Source organism: Pogona vitticeps, chromosome 6 (genome assembly GCF_051106095.1).
Source record: "Pogona vitticeps strain Pit_001003342236 chromosome 6, PviZW2.1, whole genome shotgun sequence".
Lineage (NCBI taxonomy): Eukaryota > Metazoa > Chordata > Lepidosauria > Squamata > Agamidae > Pogona > Pogona vitticeps.
Genome location: NC_135788.1, coordinates 74,182,254 through 74,195,882, shown reverse-complemented (window position 1 = coordinate 74,195,882; position 13,629 = coordinate 74,182,254). Strand labels below are relative to the sequence as shown.

The following is a 13,629-nucleotide window of genomic DNA, read 5'->3' as shown; positions in this document are numbered from 1 at the left end:
TACCAAGGAACATGAACCTTAAGTCCATGACTGAAAAGCTCTGGTGAGGATAAAATCCACACAGGCACACAGAAAGCCTCTGTTTGGGATCATGTTCTTCTCATCTTCCAGCAAGAACTCTAATTGATGGCACAGAGATTCATGACTTTGATACTGGGAATGCAAAATGGGAAGTGGAGCAATTCACTCAGCTACTATAATTAGTAATTAACCACTTTCAACACCTCATAATTCTTTGTGATCTGTTGCAAAAGGAGATACGCTTCCAATTTGTGAGAATCTCTGGGATGGGAGTAAAATAACTGATAACACTTATTATAACCATCAACAATTAAGCAAAAACACTTTTTGAACAAAAAAATAAAATAAAGTTGTTGTGGCCCAAAACCACTTCATACAAAGAATGAAAATGTATTACATTACTTTAAGTTCATGAGAGCAAAACAGTTGAGCTAGGGATCAATTTATCCCAGAGTGGTTAGTTGGACAGGTGAAAAGAAGCATGTTGTATATTGTCTTTCTGTATCTGTTGCTGAAGATAATTTTCAAAATGACAATTTCCTGAATCCATACCTAAAATATCTTTTATCCTGTGATGTTCCAACATTCCCATCCATACAGAGGGGAGGCAATAGTAACATTGCCTCATGATATCACCACATACCCATCTTTAACTGTATTCTCCTTATTTTTTCTACTTCAGCCCTTTTCACCATCTTTCCTGTGCCTCCTGCCCTCTTCTTCTCCTCCAAACTAGCATGGAACACTAGAGCTGGAAAATCAAGAAATGTATCAGTTCATGAATAGGGATGGGCATGAATTAAAAGAGGATTGCAAAATTCATCTAAAATCACAAACTCATCAGAAATTCGTTGATTGGTATTCGTCGGTTGCGACAACTGCAATTAATATGAAGCAATGAATTTTTACTGATTTTTCAATTTGTCACTTTGTTTACCCCCATTACCTGTTTTTGTGCCATTTCCACCACCAGCACCCATGCCATCTGCAACCTGCTCCTGTCAGTCAGGAGTCTATATGTCAAAAGGCTCTGGGGGAGTTACCTGTTAAGAAGCTTTATAAGTAGTTCCCTTGCAGCCATGTCTGCTTCAAGTTTTGCTCTGAGTGGTTGCTGCTGTCTGTGTGCACTTTAACCAGACAGCAGCTCACAGTTACAGTGTACAAAGCACAATTTTATTTCATCTATTTCAAATAGTGGGCCTTTGGAGAGGGTTTTCTTTGGGTGGGTATCTTTTATTTCCAATTATTTTTGGAGGTGTGCATTAGTGTAGGGTGGGTGACCTCTCTCTCTCTCTCTCTCTCTCTCTCTCTTCAATAGTTCTTTTTCTCCTGCCCATCTGAGACCCCAGCCTCTGGTTTAAGTGGCTTACCATTTTTTTAATTTTCATTTCTAGTTAGTGAGTGACTTTTATTCCATTCAGTTATTGAATCTGAGGCTCTGTGTGTGTGTGTGTGGGGGGGAGTATTTAGAGTATTGGGGATAGTTTTCTTGCTCCTCCACCTATATTTTTTTTTAAAATATTTTTTCCCTCTCAAAAATTTGCCTCTGGGTTAGATTGGGTGGTTTGGGGTGTTTTTTCGACTTCGCTCCCACCATCCTTTTTCTCCACTCTGAGAACTCTTCCATCTTCTAAAAATAGTTTTTTATTACAATCTTCTTTTGCATATGCCCATTTATTTTTCCCTTTTATTTGTGAACAAGAACTCCCCTCTCCCCTCCCCTCTATTTATACATCCAGATGTGCCTGTTTTGTGTTATGTTTTCAGTCTCTTGTTGAGATATGCTGTAAATTGTTTTGGCGCCTTCTGGTTTATTACACAGTGAGTGTTTTTAATGTGTTTGGATTTTATTTGTAAAACCATGCAGAATAGTGCTCTTACACTAGTGAGGTGGTATATAAAATAAAATAAATATGAGTGGGTCTGGAAGTCAGGTCTCAGAGGGGAAGAAGCCCATCAGTAGATCAGGCACTACCATTCCTCTAGTAGAATTTGATGGTCTTCCTCCTCCAGTGGGCTTGCAGGTGGAGGTGGAAGCAAAGCTTCCTCGGGTGGCTAAGGAAGAGTGGCTGCTCTTGAGGCACCAGAGGAGTTATTGTTTTTAGAGAATCTGCAATCCTTCCAGTCCTCTGAACTGAAAGTGATAGGACATGTTTCCCTACTACCACCACCCCTGTCCCCAGACTCTTCTCCTAGTAGCACACCCCAGTCACCCCAGACCAGCACCACACAGTATTCTCAGTCCAGGAGTAGACAAGGGCAGTCAGTGAGCCATCACAGTCCCAAACATGGCGGAGGCTCCTTATGAGAACATTTCACCACTGTAAATGATGACCCACGCATGGTGCACTGTAACGTCTGCCTTGCTGTGGCACACAGGGACTCTGACACCAGACATCTTTCCTCCACCACCCTCCATCAACATCTGGAGAGGCACCACCCAAGTCTCCTATCTGGCGAAGGCTCTTTGTCATCCCATGTTATTCTGATTAGCAAGTTAACTAGGTGTGGGCTGGATAGAAAACTGTCAGTTGGATACGCAGTTGCCTATAGAGTGATGGTTAATGGCCCCTTTCCAAACTGGTTGGAAGTAACAAGAGGGGTACCCCAGGGCTCAAATATCTTTATTAATGACCTGGATCAGGGGGCGCATGGAATGCTAATTAAATTTGTAGATGACACAAAATTGCATGGAATAGCTAAACTTTGGAAGACAAAAACAAAATTTAAAATGATCTGGATAGGCTTGAACACTGGGCTGAAAACAACAGAATGAAATATAACAGGGATAAATGCGAAGTACTGCACATCAGAAAAAGAAAACAAACACACAGTTACAAGATGAGGGATACCTGGTTCAGCAATATTACAAGTGAGAAGGATCTTGAAATTGCCATAGATCACAAGCTGAAGTGTGATGCAGCTACCAAGAAAGAAAGAAAGAAAGAAAGAAAGAAAGAAAGAAAGAAAGAAAGAAAGAAAGAAAGAAAGAAAGAAAGAAAGAAAGAAAGAAAGAAAGAAAGAAAGAAAGAAAGAAAAGGCAAATGCCTTGTCCTCTAACCTTAGAGCTAAGATGCCACTATTTCAATATGCAGCTTGCTTTACCCTGGTATGACTGTTTTTGTGCAGCACTTGCAGCTAAGTGTGCTCTCCAATGTTGTGTCTCCCTGATAAAGGAACGAAGAACAACAAAAGATGGATAGTGGCAAGAACACCAACTGTAGAAGGCATGCTATGAGGCTGACCAAACAGATGCTAGACCCCATAATTACATGGGGGAAAACAGATTAAACAACTAAACAAATGTATCTGTTATGTGGTGTTGAGGATGGCAAAAAGGGAGTTATTTTTTCCTGCTTCCACTGCATTTTAAAGAAGCCATCTAGCAAACCTTTTCAGAGTGAGTGAGATTACGGAACAGTTGTTCCAATGAATGGGACTGTTGATGTGGAAGTTGAGTCATGTCAATTGGGCTTCTTTCTTATTAGGTTGAAACGTTTCGCTACTCATCCAAGTAGCTTCTTCAGTCTGAGGAGAGTTGGTAGAAGACCCCTGATATATCCTCCACCCTGGTTTCATTTCCCCCTGGTCTGTATAGGCTCATTAGATGGACAAAGGACTGGGGGTGAGTAAAAATCCCACTTCTGCAGTCTTCCTCCACCCATTGTCATGGGTCATTAACAGTTGTTAACAGCGAAATATCAGGACTACACTCACCGGAAAAACCACTGCATGAGTGAGATTTTTTAAAACCCCCCCCCCCATCCTTTGCCCATCTAAGGAACCTATTTAGACCAGGGGAAAGTGAAATCAACGTGGAAGATATATCAGGGATCTCCTACCAACTCTCCTCAAACTGAAGTAGCTACTTGGATGAGTAGTGAAACGTTTCAACCTAATAAGAAAGAAGTCCAGTTGAAATGACTCAGCTTCCAGATAACCTCACCTGAATGACTGAGAACCTTCACAGAGAGATTGTTGATGCTTTGGAGACCTTGTGTACCTTGTTTCCTAAGCACTTGGCATAATGGAGCCTATAAAGAACTGTTCCAATGAAGAAGAGTTTGATCCCTTACAGCTTATCATTCCATAGGAGACTAAGATTTTAACAGGCTGACCAGCAATATTCCTCAGGCAAACAATTCTGCATGTTCAGGATTCCATCATATTGCATTAATGTCAAATTAGCCCACATCCCTGCAGGGGGAAGTCAAATAGTAGTAATAACTATGTGCCATCAATTCCATTCGGACTTATAGTGATAGTTTCCACAGTTTTCTAAGTATAGATGAAATGTGTGGAGGAAGATGGAGACTTTTTGGACCATTGCAACTCTTCATTGACCCCCCTTCCTATGCAACATAGGTAGGATCATCTACCTAGGCCACTGTAATACATGCCAGATGACCTTCCCTTTCCATTATTATTTCATGAATGCACAGACTTTTACAGTGAATCATCCAGACGTTATAGTGGTACTAGACTAAAGGTGCATCACAGGATGAAATGATTACTAGGAAGTTAAGGGAAAGATAAGATAGGGGAATGAAACATAAACATATATGTACTAAAGTCCCATTATGACCCCTTCTTCCCACATCTGCATCCATATTCACTTTTCTGAAGATACCTATGACACAATATCATAGTTGAAGCAACTCCCAATGCTACATCTGTTCAAACACAGGTTCAGCTAGTAAACATCCACACAATACCTCCCAAACTCACCATGATCACAACTTCATTTCACACTGTATCACACAAATTCACTCTCTCATTAGGATAGCTATAGCATCAATCACAAATTATACAAGTTACAGTCATCTGCTGTAAGTAATAACTTATTTTTCATGCTACAGACTAATAGTGTTGTGTACATGTTTCTATTATTTTTGTTCGAAATTTAAGAGATTTTTAACTGTCAGAGGAAAGATTGCAAGAAAGAACAGGATCTACCTGCCCCTTTCCATTCCCAGTTTTTTCCCCACTAAAACAGAACAAAACAAAAAACTAGTAGAGAAAAAAATCCTCTTGCTTGTCTTGCATTCAAGACTATTTCTTCCTATGGCTGTACTTTTTATTATTGAATTACAAAAGCAAAAAAGGGCAAATGTCTAGTTGAGCCCTAAGTCCAAATCATTGCAGTGTTCTGGAAAATAGAAATTAAATTTTCCAGGATAATGAAAATATGGTCTCATTAGAAAGAGAGTTTTAGCAGATAGAAATGGTGACCCTGATTGAACTCACCACATCATGTTCCCTGAAATATGTTCCTAGAATTATACCACAGGCTAATAATTGCTCTGACAGATAAAAGATTATATAACCTTGACATTCCCCATTTGGAGAGGCAAAAATTGGGGAAAATGCAGACAGGCAAATCACCAAAATATATTCTCTTCATCATTTTATTATTAACAACTAATTCTCCACACTAAATACTAATAAAAGACAGTAACAATAAACTTATATTCTGAAAAAAAAAACAGTTGCCATTTGTAGATATCCATAAACCCCATTTAGGTTTTAAGCATGCACAAAAATTAGATGATAACACAAATATCCTACTCAAAAGTTATTCTTTTACTTGAAATAAAACAAGTTTTATTCTTGCAGGAGTGCAAGTGTAAGGAAGGATGTGAAATCATCTCAGAGAAGCCATCTTCAGAATATGAAAGCTGTCAGGAGGGAGAAATTACAAGAATGAGTAGCCTGCCGTTCACTGTCAACACCTTACCATGAATTCTTCCAATGTCTGGTAGATCTTTCCACGAAACTCACAGTAGTTCTTCCTTTCTTTACACAGTGGGCAACACTGACTTGTGTCAACATGAATACAGCGAGGATGAAGTCTAGGGCACTCTGGCTGGATGCACAGAGGCCCTTCTTCAGTGCAGAGGCAAGGGCATGCAGAGGGACCTGGCGTAAACTTCTCTCCAATTGCATAAACAAAGCCACTCTCATCTACACAGCCTTTTCCACGGTAGTCTGGATAAGCATATTCCTCTGCAGGCTCAGGGGTAGTACTAGCAATAACATCCAAGAGAGAAGAATCTTCAGCAGCTGGAAGATTCTCATGAAGACCATCCATTTGATTTTGGGTTTGGAGGCTTCCAAACTTACTATTTGTCCCCTGACTACTCAAAGTTTGTTTTTGCTTAGTCCAAGATTCTTTATTAGAATAATTTCTGTTGCCTTTGCTCTTCCAGTCTCTGGTGCCTTCCTCCCTCCCACTCCTGCTGATTTCATTCATTTTTCCTGGTCCAGTCTGATTCTGACTCTCCCGGGCTGAAGTATGGTCCCTCTTCTCCTGGCTGGTTTTTATCACCTGCTTGTCTTGAGACTTAGTCAGTTTCTGCAAAGGTGTAGTTGAACTACATAAAGCAACCATCAGGCAGCAAGTCACAAGAAGAGATCTGGAGAGAGCCCCAATTGCCATTGCAGTATTGGTGGACATTACTTAAGCCATCCCAGAAGGCCAGAGCATGCTTCATTCACATCAAAAACACTTGCTCTATGAATCCACAGGTCCTGGAAAAGATCAGTTAGAAGACATCCGATTACAATCTGCATTTTGAAAAATAGCAAATGGTTATACACAATTTTTATTTGTCGTATAAAAAACAGAAAGCCACTAGAAGTCTTGGACATAGAAAAAATTGCTTTTAAACACAGCACATTTGTTTGGTAGTTTTACACAGTAGTTTAAATACAGCATATTTGTTTTACACAGTTTTACACAGATTGATGCTGCTCAGCCTCCCTTCCTTATTTGAATTGAAAATAATGGCCTATATTTTCTTAAACCACTTGCAGGTTCTTTTTCAAAAAGGAAAGGTTAGAAATTTAACATTTTAATCACTTGTACAAAAAAAGGAATGCTATTTGTTCCAGATAACATGAATATACTTTAAAAATATTTATTTTAAAATTGGAGAGGAACATCAAATAGGTGGCTTTATGAAGACTTGACGAACAAGAGGAAAAACATAAAATTCTAAATCATGGCAGACTCCAGAATAAGCATCCATAATGTAGTTCCATTTACTAGTTGTATACACAATGATTTTCCCTGATGATTCAAAGGATAGAACATGTACCCGAGAATAAGCAAAATTATAAAAATTGTACTCCTACAAAAAAGAAACCCCACAGTCCAACAAGTAAAGTTTAACAAATTGAAACCAAACTTATGTGTGAATGCTCCACATTGGAATTTCCTATCTTTTCCCCCCTTATTTATGGACTGCTTTTACTTAGAGAACTCTATTGTATAAAATAAGTTAAAACATTAGAAACAGTAGAAGCAAATAAAAAATGCACTTGATTGACAATCAAGAAACGCAGCAGTTTATGAATAAACTAGCTTTCATATTTATTAGCTTGTAAAAAATTAGAGAAATATTAATTAATATTTCAGTGACCTCTACTCAAGTCCTCTAATTTAAATGCACTTGTACATCTCATTTCATATCACAGCCTCATGGCAGAAATTTGCCATTCCATCCACTGTATAGTTATTTCGAACTATTCTCATCAAGGTTTTGCCCAAGATTAAACAACCAAGATTCTGTTTTCTACATCTAATGCTGCACTCTGAAACGCAGGTTCTTACTGATTATTTAGAAGAACAAAATTAAAAACAAACAAACAAAGAAGCCACACGACATCTGATAGTGTGGACTCTCAGAGAAAGATCCTATATATTGAAAACCAAGAAGAAATGCAACCATGTTGTGTCCAGGCATACCAAAAAGTCAGAAGCCATAGAATAAGAATCATTATGGCCCATCTATTCTGTGGATAGTACTGGATTTGAGAATCCTGGGTTACGCTTTCATCTGTGGAATGCAAGTCAGATTCCCTTCAGAATGAAAAAGTAACTATACTGTAGCAGATCGCAGCTCAGACCTAAACATATCAATTCAGAAGTAAGATCCATCAAATGTAATGGGAGATAGACTCAGCTAAGTCTATATACTGTAGTTTGCACACACACTTTATGCTGCCATCCTGTGCATGCTTATGTCTTCCTGTGTATGTCTTCCTGAATTCAGCATGGGTTATTTCTGGCATATAGCTATGGTATATGGTTCCCTGATAGCACTGTTTGGCATGGAAAAAAGACCTCATTCATTCCTACTTAAAATGCCCCATCCTTTCTCTTTAAGAACTGGCTCATGTCTTTCTGGCACAGAACTAGGGCATGCAATCTTTCAGGGACAATTCATTGAGTTGCAAAAATACTTCTTTGTTCAGCCTTTGTGGATGGGTAGCAAGAGTTAGATTGCACTGAAGATAAGGACCTTTTAAGCACCAAATCTCACAGTGTTGATAGGTCTGTACATATCTTAAACCGTTACAGTGGTAGTTTTGGAAGAGATAGCTATGTTAGTCTATGCAAGCCTATCAGGCAAAATCCAAGGGGGGGAAATACAAAAACATGTGGCATCTTAAAGACTATCAGAATTTAACATGAGCTTTTGTCTTGTCTTGTTTCTTTGGATTTTGCCTGGTGTGTTATAGTGGTGTGAGCTCTCACAGCCAAGAGTAGGCTCTAAAGTAGTACTTCATAGAACAGGCTCCAAAATAACCTCTTTCATCAAGACTTTTTCCAACTGAAAAGGAGCATAGTTTTCAGAAACATTTTCAGCTTATTTGAAGGAGGCATATCCTTCACGGTCTGTCCACTCATTCCACTTTCATTTCTAACAAAAAGTTTTTTGAATAACAGAAAATTCTGCCAAAAAGGAAAGAAACAACAGCTTAACCTATGACAACGATAGAACAAAACTAGTATCAGCAACTACACACCACAGGAACGAATGCCTCTTATAAGACAGTGATATCTAACCGAAAGGATATCTACTTCCAGCCTTTCCTCCATTTAGCCCTTTTGCAACACTGGCTACTCTTTCCATTTACTTTCCAGCATCAGTTTCCCCATCTGTAAAATGGGCGGGAAACCAACCAGATTTGTTAGGAGGAGGACTGCCAAAAAAAAAAAAAGCACCAAAACAAAAAGACGAGACAGAAAAGAAAAAAAAAACCAAGAGTTCAAAGACTTGGCAGCTCCTAAAACTTTCTAGAGAAATAATAAAATGGGTGGGTGAGGTGGTCAGGATACACAATTTGAGGGGCACATCAAAAGACCACATTAGTGAAATTAATTGGGTCTCGGTCTGGTGCCTGGCTGGAGATACAAAATGGCTTTATGGTGGTGACTTCCGCGCACCCCAAGTGCCATTCTATCCACTTTGCCTCATCATCACCACCACCATCCAGCATAGCCGCTGTGGTACTTCACGAGATAGCAAAATCAAAAAAAGAGTCGCTGCTTCAGGAAACGTGACCGCTTGCATTTCGGCAGCTGCGGCGGCGGCGGCGGCGGCGGGAGGGGGGGCAGCAGCAGATGAAAAGGGAGACGGCCGGAAAGGCAGGCAAAGGCAACCGGGCGCGGGGAGAGGCGGGGGGGGGGGAGGTTCGAGCAAGATGAGTGGATGCTGGTGCACGGATGTCGATGTCCTCCACAACATTTCAGGGGCTCGCTGCGTTGGTCGCCTCTTCTCTGCTGCAGCAAAAACCTGAGGCCACCTTCAAGTCGTTTCTAAAGGTGCCACTACTAGACGCTCCCGCTCAGGCTTTGCCAGTTCCCTCCGACGCGGTGCTCATGAGAAGGAGACTGCAACTTTCCTGGTTCTCCCCCGGCAGGCAAAAAAGTTCACCTTATTAGTGGCGCCCCGAAAAGGACAAGGGACTTTAAAAAACAAAACACGAACGTTACCTTCTCCCACCTTGCCCAGACGAGGCGAGATGCCTTCCCTTCATCTCAGCACAGGCAGCCGGAGTCCTCTCGGCACTGGAGAAGCGACCGCTCTCCCGGTTTGTTCCCATCGTCTGCCTGAACCGGGCAGCCAGGGACAGGCGAGCCGCCGCCCGCTCCCCTCGCCCCCTCCACTGGCCAGGCGAAGCACCAGCACCAGCCGCCGCGCAACACACACACACACAGATCCTACGGCTTCAGCCTCGTGAGGGAGGCGAGCCGGCGGGCGGTGTGTGTGTGTGTGGCGGGGGGGGGGGGAAGGAGGCGAGCGAAAGCAGGCTCCTCCCTGGCGATCTTCACATTGCGGCTTCTTCGCTGTCCCGCTCGCTTCCTCGTTCCCCGGAATAAAAGGCTGCCCTAGCCTGAGGGAAGGTCTGGCAGTCTCCGTGGCGAAGGGAACGCTGCGGCGCTCGCTGCCCTTTTGCCCGCGCTCGGTCAGTCCCTCTCCCTCCAGCAGAAGATGCCGCCTGCCGCGGAATGCGAATCTCACTCGGCGTCTCTTCAGATGTCCCCCCCCCCCCCCCGTGCTGCTTCTGCTAAACCGGGGTTGGGGCTGGAGAGCAGGCGCGGCGAATCGCTGAAGAGCCTCCGGCAACAACCCACAAGGACAGCCACTGCTGCCTTGCTGAAGAAAGGCAATTTCGCCTTCGTTGGCAGCCTCGCTCTGGATTCCCGCCTTTACTGGGCGGAGGGCGAGGATGGGGAGTGAGGGATTACATGTATATCAATCGGCGCATCCTCGCCAGATTTGTTCGTCTGACTCCCTTACTGCGTGTCGCGAGAATGATTTGTCCAAAAGGTCTAAGATAAAACAGGTCATTCGTGGCCAAAACAGAGACACTTTGGCTAAAGCATCAGCCACGGTTTTAACTCCTCAGAGGGCAATGTACTTGTGTAACCCACCCCTCTTTTGCCAGGATGGCTACATGTCGATGGTAACCCGCTCTTTGAAAGTTTGCCACCAGTGTTCATACAAGTGTCATGTTCTATAGTTCATTTTGCTGTGTCCCCTTCTTATAACCAGGCATATGACTTCTCTAGACACTTGTGGCTTCGCTGGTAACTTTTGACTGTGCATGTGGATGATAATCCACAAAAGTTTATGCTAATTAAAACTTGTTAATTTAAAAGACAATAGAGTAATATGGCTATCCCCTCGAAAACATCTCTTGGCCTGACTGGAGAAAACAATATAATCTTTGGGATTTATAAAGGCTTTGGCCTGCAATGATTTACAAACCTGATAAAACCTGGATGATTGAGAGGCAGTGAATCCTCTTTTAAGATGAATAAGAGCATTTTCTTAGGAATAAGAAGCAATCAGAAGCCAGATTTGTGCAGCACTTCCACTCCAATGGTTCTCTAGTGGTTTCAAAACTCTCCATTTTAAGCATCTTATAAAGGTAAAGGTTTCCCTTCACAATTTTTGTCCAGTCGTGTTCGACTCTAAGGGGTGGTGCTCATCCCCGTTTCCAAGCCACAGAGCCAGCGTTTTGTCGGAAGACAATCTTCCGTGGTCACATGGCCAGTGCGACTTAGACACGGAACGCTGTTACCTTCCCACCGAGGTGGTCCCTATTTATCTACTTGCATTTGCATGCTTTCGAACCGCTAGTTTGGCGGGAGCTGGGACAAGCGACGGGCGCTCACTCCATCATGTGGATTCGATCTTACGACTGCTGGTCTTCTAACCCTGCAGCACAGGCTTCTGCGGTTTAGCCCACAGCGCCACCACGTCCCTCATAAGCATCTTATACTGAGACACAAATAGTAGCAGGAGTAAACTGAAAGCTTATTCACAAGGAGCATTTTTTCAACTTTCCTTACACCCTTGATGCTAGTACAGCCTCCCAGTGTCTATATCACAAAAAGCTGAAATTAGTGCCAGGTGGTGATGTATTTTTGTTCTGCCTTGCTCCAGTTCACTCCAGTTTATAATCTGCTTGTGTGGACCCCAGTACTGTGTTTATACATGCTGATAATAATTCAATTCTTCAAAAACCTCCAGTTTATGAATGTGGAACATTGTGCTTCTATACACATTGATGTTCCCTGTAAGCTGTGCACATGCTTGCTCAGAGCTCTGTCAAAGTTGCACACTTTGTTTATTTCCCCATGGAGTGAGGCTTCCATGCAGTGGGACAGAAACTTAGAGGGAACACTGGCACCCATGATTCAAAAAGCCAGGAAATGTCCCAATATTGCTGCATAATATTGTGCCCACATTGCCAGAAGAAAAAGGTGTTGGCTAATCAGCAATCCAAATGCTAATTTCAAGATGTGGAAGGAAGGGGCCTGCATCAGAGACTAACTTGGTTTTTTGCCTGTTTGTTTATATACTAACCAATTAGAACGATTTGTTGTTTCCTGGGTTAAATAAGCTCCACCCATTGTCACTCCCCTTTCTATCATGAGGTTTGAGATACAACATTTTGTAACCCAGATCCTTCTTCACCTTGCAAGATGCTAGACTTCCAGGCAGGATCTCTGAACCCCAGAGATCCTCCAAGCCATGTGGGCTGAGAAAAGAACCTTTGCTTTTACTATTTTCCTTCTGTATCAACCTGAAACCTACTGAGTGCCTATTCATGTGAGTCAAAAATACAAAAACCTCCTGAGTGTTGTTTACTCAAAAGTGCTAGGCTTTGGTGAGGGTGGATAAAGAAAGGGAACTTCCCTACCTACTTCTAGCTGAAGTAGCTGGCTTTCCACTGTGCATTTTATTGGAAATTACACAAGTTCCCAGAACTCTTAACAAAAGGATGCCCAACTTTACATAGCAAAGGGCAGCCTGAATGTTGACAACACCATTGGCAGCAGTCAAGATGGTCTACAGGATACCCTCTTCTGCTCACTTCCATTCACACTTGTTGAAAAACAGGCCTGATAATTGCTTTGTATTTGGGTGAGAAGTGGTTAACTGATGGAAAAAGGAGTCAACTTCTGGAATTTCGCTTTGTGTGGTGTCACTTTGTGAATGGTAGTGGTGCTGGGGGACTCCTGTTCAACCCCTTGACCATTCACCTGTGAAGTGCCTCAGGGTTCCATGATTCCCCATACTATTTCACATATACGTACATGAAAAACCTGAAAGGCTGTCCAGAATGTGGTGACATGCTACCACCAGTGTGCTGATGACACCCAACTCCATCTGCTTTTTAAGATCTTTCAGGAGGCCCTTCTCTTAGGCCCCTGTGTGTGGTCACCCAGCCCCCACCCACCACCTGGCAATTTCACCCTAGAATCTACAGTACTCTCTTAAGACAGTTGAAATTCTACTTGTAAAAATAACTTTACAGTCATTTTGTGTTTTCTGTTTCATTAATTTAAAAATTCATTGTGGAAAAACAACTATTCTTGCATGAGCACCAAATCAATTGAGTCAAATATTTTGACTCCAGCTCCCACAATCCACACCTAGCATAGCCCATGGTGGAGAATAATAAATTTTATAACTCCAATACAAATGGAGAGCCAAAAGCCTCCTCCTGCTGAACTAAGCAATAAAAATAACATTGATCTTTGTGTCAATGACATGGCCATGAAATATCTCGTAATTTCTTGAGATACAGCACTTCTAAAAATGTTTCATGTCACATGGTCACTTGGAAGAAGTAGTTGATGGTTAAGCTAAAGAAAGATGAATAGTATCTGCTTATGGGTATTATTGAGAAACACAAGATTTCTGATTCTTTGAATATGCTTTATAACAGAACATGCAACCTCTGAGGGTTTGGGAACCTTGTTTCCCACCCACCCAACCTGACAAACCACTGGAGGTTAGG

The 13,629-nt window shown here is 42.0% G+C and overlaps 1 protein-coding gene across 2 annotated transcripts in view; it reads right to left on the bottom strand.

Moving 5' to 3' along the window:
• VWC2 (von Willebrand factor C domain containing 2) overlaps nucleotides 1-10,453 on the bottom strand; it is a 51,002-nt gene extending 40,549 nt beyond the window's left edge. Inside the window, exons 1-2 of one of the 2 annotated variants that reach the window (XM_020813991.3) lie at nucleotides 9,806-10,453; nucleotides 5,759-6,552 (exon numbers count right to left, since the gene is read on the bottom strand). In XM_020813991.3, coding sequence (XP_020669650.1) covers nucleotides 5,759-6,478 — 720 coding nt within the window. In that variant the 5' untranslated portion in view covers nucleotides 6,479-6,552; nucleotides 9,806-10,453. The remainder of the gene's footprint in view (nucleotides 1-5,758; nucleotides 6,553-9,805) is intronic. The other variant, XM_020813992.3, reaches the window with a different exon arrangement.
• Nucleotides 10,454-13,629: the final 3,176 nt, after the last annotated feature.